Here is a 3,352-nt window from a genome sequence, read left to right on the forward strand (position 1 = left end):
TGTTCGCCTACAGCATTATTTGCTAACGTGACAGCATGAGCCACCATGTGTTCTGGCTAAGGCCTCTACTGATGGCCCAGGGAGGCAGGTGCGAGGACCTTTGGGGTGGAAGCTGGGGCTCAGAGGAGGCCGCTAGCCAGTGCCAGGTCACACACACAGCTACTACGGGACAAGGCTGAGGGTCCAGCCATAGGCTGGTTCTGCTCCCACAGCCTCTCTGGGTGTAAACCAAGGTGCTGTCCACTGGCCTGCCTTGGTTTCCCCTCATACTCCCGGGGCCTCACCTGCTCCTCAAGGTCTCGAACTTCCCGCATGATTGTGCCTGTATCCTCAATGGTCTGGATGAGCTGGCTGCAGTTCTGGGGACAGCAGGAGCAGAAGGCTTACAACCCCACCACGTGCCACCCCGGCCGGCCCCCGGCATGTCTCTCCACTCACCTCATGCAAGGCAGCTAAATACTTGTATGCCTTCCGAACAGCATCATCCTTCTTGGCATCCTGACCAGACAGAAGGGACCAGTGGGCTTCCCCCGCACCCCCACCACATTCCACCTCCAGGACCCCCACGAGTCCGCCTTCTCCCACTCCCCTGACTTCCTCCTCCGTGGCACAGAGCCGGGCCCAAGCCTCAGTGCACCCACACGGCTCGCACCGGGCCCAGGCTCAAGCGGACGTGTAAGCAGATAGGCAGGCAGGAGCCCAGCCCCACCCCAGGCCCCTGCCGGCCTAGCCAGGCCCGCACCTTAAACACGAGCTCATCGGTCACGGCAAACGTCCGGTCCAGCTTCCCGGACAGGGAGTTGATTTCCTTCTGAAGCTCCTTTGTGTCCGACAAGATCTGGCAGAGAACAGGGCAGCCATGAGCCCATGTCTGGCCAGGCCGGCCGGCCGGCTGAGAATATTTATGTGCACAGCGCACGCTCACCCAGACCGGGCCTGTGCCACTGCATCAGGTGTGGCTGGAGCGCACTGGGTAGGAGTGTTCTGTGCTGGGGCGTGGCTACACAGCTCTGCCTTTCAGAGGGCGTGAGGTCCCCGTGTGGCCGTGCTGCACACATCCGCCCCTTGAGCCTGTCTGCCCGCCTGCCCCCACCCTCCACAGCTGCAGTGATGTACCTTAGTGATCTCCTCCTTCTGCTTCCGGATGTTGCCCACAATCTCCAGGATGCGCTGGGTATAGGCCAGCCGGGACACGTCTCTAGGCAGGGTCTCCAGCTCTGACACCTAGGCAGGAACACAGCAGACACTGCCCTGGGACCCAGCCCCCACCCACTCGGAGCCACCCAGGGCCCCTGCCCAGGGCCTTACCAGCTGCTTGTAGACCTCCTCCTTCCTGCGGGCCTCTTCGGCAGCCGCTCGAACGCTCTGGTGCAGCTCCTGGATCTCTGCCAGCCGTCGAGAAGATTCCAGCTGCCAGGACCCCATGGGGAGAAGGACAGTGAGCACAGCACAAGCATGGCCCCCTAGGGAGGGACCCGACCCGCCCCACCCACAGCCCAGGCCATCACGACCTACCTCTCTGCAATCCTGGAGCTTTCGAAGGTGGCGGTACTCAGCCAGCAGAGGGACCGGTGCTTTTCCCTGCCCCGCCAAGTGGATGACCCGCTGGGCCTGCTCTCTACCACGAGCTGGAGATGGTGGCAGAGGATCGTGTCACACAGGCTGGACCCTTCCAGCTCCAGCCCTCCCGCCCAGCCCACTGCCAGGCCTACCTGCAGCTTGCGAGGTTGGCAGCCCCGTCAGGCAGCAGCTCCACCGCCCGGCTCTTCAGGCGCAGGGCCTGCTCACGCTCCACCGTGCTGAGCTCGCTCTGCCGACGCTCGGTCTCCACCTGGCACCCCGTGACCCCCACTCCCGTCAGTGGAGGAGCTCAGCCGCACCCCACAGCCCTCTAGCCCCCACTGAGCCTGGCAAGCCCTAGCCCAGCCCGAGCCCCCACAGATGACAATGCACCCCTCCTACCCTCTAGCAGCCCCTTGACCCCTCCTGATAGGGACAGGAACCTATAAGCAGTGACAGACACCCACAGGCCCCTCTGATCCCTCTACCTCCACAGTGGCCCCCCCGGAAGCCCTGACAAGCCCCTGGCCATACAGATGCTCACACCCCTCCTGAATCTCAGACACCCAAGTGTCCTGACCGAAGCCCACGGGTGCCCCTAACCCCCACAGGTCCGACCTCCCCCGACCCTACCTCCTCCTCTCATCCCCACTGGTTCTCCTGAACCCTCGAGAGCCCACAGGTCCCCAAGGCCGCCTCTGAACCCTTCTGACATTGGCAGACCTCCACAAAGTCCTCTCAGCCCCTTCAAGGCCCTCTAGGCCCTCTAGGCCCCACTGTGACCCAACCCCAGGCAGGCAGCCCCTCCTCCACTCCCATCCCCACCTCCCACCTGCACAAGGTTGATTCCTAGGGTCTTCATGTTGGCTTCAACCTCTTCAATGTTGCGGTTCACTCCCTCCAGCTGTTCCCGAAGAGACTCCAGCTCCTGCTCTTGAGCTGCCCTCGTGTCCTGGGAGGCACAGGCCAGTTGGGGCGGGGGTGTCAGGCCCCCCAGGCGGGCAAGGGCCCAGAACCCCCACCACTGCTCCACTTACCTGTTCAGGCCGCTGGGAGGTGGCCGGCACATCACACACTTGGGCTGCCTGGACCTCGGGCTCCTGGGGGAGTGAAAGGGGTATTCTTGGCCGTTGGAGAAGGTCCTGCCCTTCCCAGCCAAGCCTCAGCCCCCGCTCCAAGCGCCCTTCCAGCACCAGACTCCTGCCCACTCAACTGCTGACAGCTGTCAGGCTGGGTTTATGAGGACCCAGGCACTCTCTGAGACCTCAGGCTGGAGTGTCCGCTCATAAGGAAACCTCCCTGACCCTGACACGAGAAGGCTGAGGGCCCCCCGAGGTCAAAGAGAGAAGATATGTGCAGAGGAAACTGTCCAGGGGAAGCTGCAGTTTGCACAAAGGCAACCCTACACCCTGACATGGTTCCCACCCCTCCCCCCTTTCTCCACCGAAGCCCTTGAGGAGCCAGGGGACCCCCAGCACAAAGAGGGCACGCCCAGTGGGGACACGGGAACCTGGGTGCATAAGCATGTCGTCTGTACAGAGAGCGACCCCGCAAGCCTGCCTCGGCCCCGTCAGTGGACCCGGGTCCGCTCAGACCCACTCACCAGATGGAAGGTGAACTTCTCCGAGTGTGTGAAGCGGGAGCCCTTGGGAGTACCGCTCCGGGCCCCTGCACCCCAGGCCTGCAGCAGCTCTCCCAGGTCTCGGGCTTGCGGCGGAGCCCCCGGTCGGCCCCAGGTCTGGCGGAGATGCTCAGCCAGGTGCCTCTGCAGCCGCTGCCGCTGGGCCCGTGT

General features: G+C 63.7%; 1 protein-coding gene across 2 annotated transcripts in view; it reads right to left on the reverse strand.

The window, feature by feature from the left end:
• Nucleotides 1-3,352, reverse strand: part of CCDC22 (coiled-coil domain containing 22) — an 18,777-nt gene that overhangs the window by 2,927 nt on the left and 12,498 nt on the right. For both annotated transcript variants that reach the window (XM_040631615.1, XM_040631619.1), the window contains exons 14-16: nucleotides 743-838; nucleotides 439-498; nucleotides 285-359 (exon numbers count right to left, since the gene is read on the reverse strand). In XM_040631615.1, the coding sequence (XP_040487549.1) occupies nucleotides 285-359; nucleotides 439-498; nucleotides 743-838 (231 nt within the window). The remainder of the gene's footprint in view (nucleotides 1-284; nucleotides 360-438; nucleotides 499-742; nucleotides 839-3,352) is intronic.

This window comes from Ursus maritimus (genome assembly GCF_017311325.1).
Source record: "Ursus maritimus isolate PB19 chromosome X unlocalized genomic scaffold, ASM1731132v1 scaffold_X1, whole genome shotgun sequence".
NCBI lineage: Eukaryota > Metazoa > Chordata > Mammalia > Carnivora > Ursidae > Ursus > Ursus maritimus.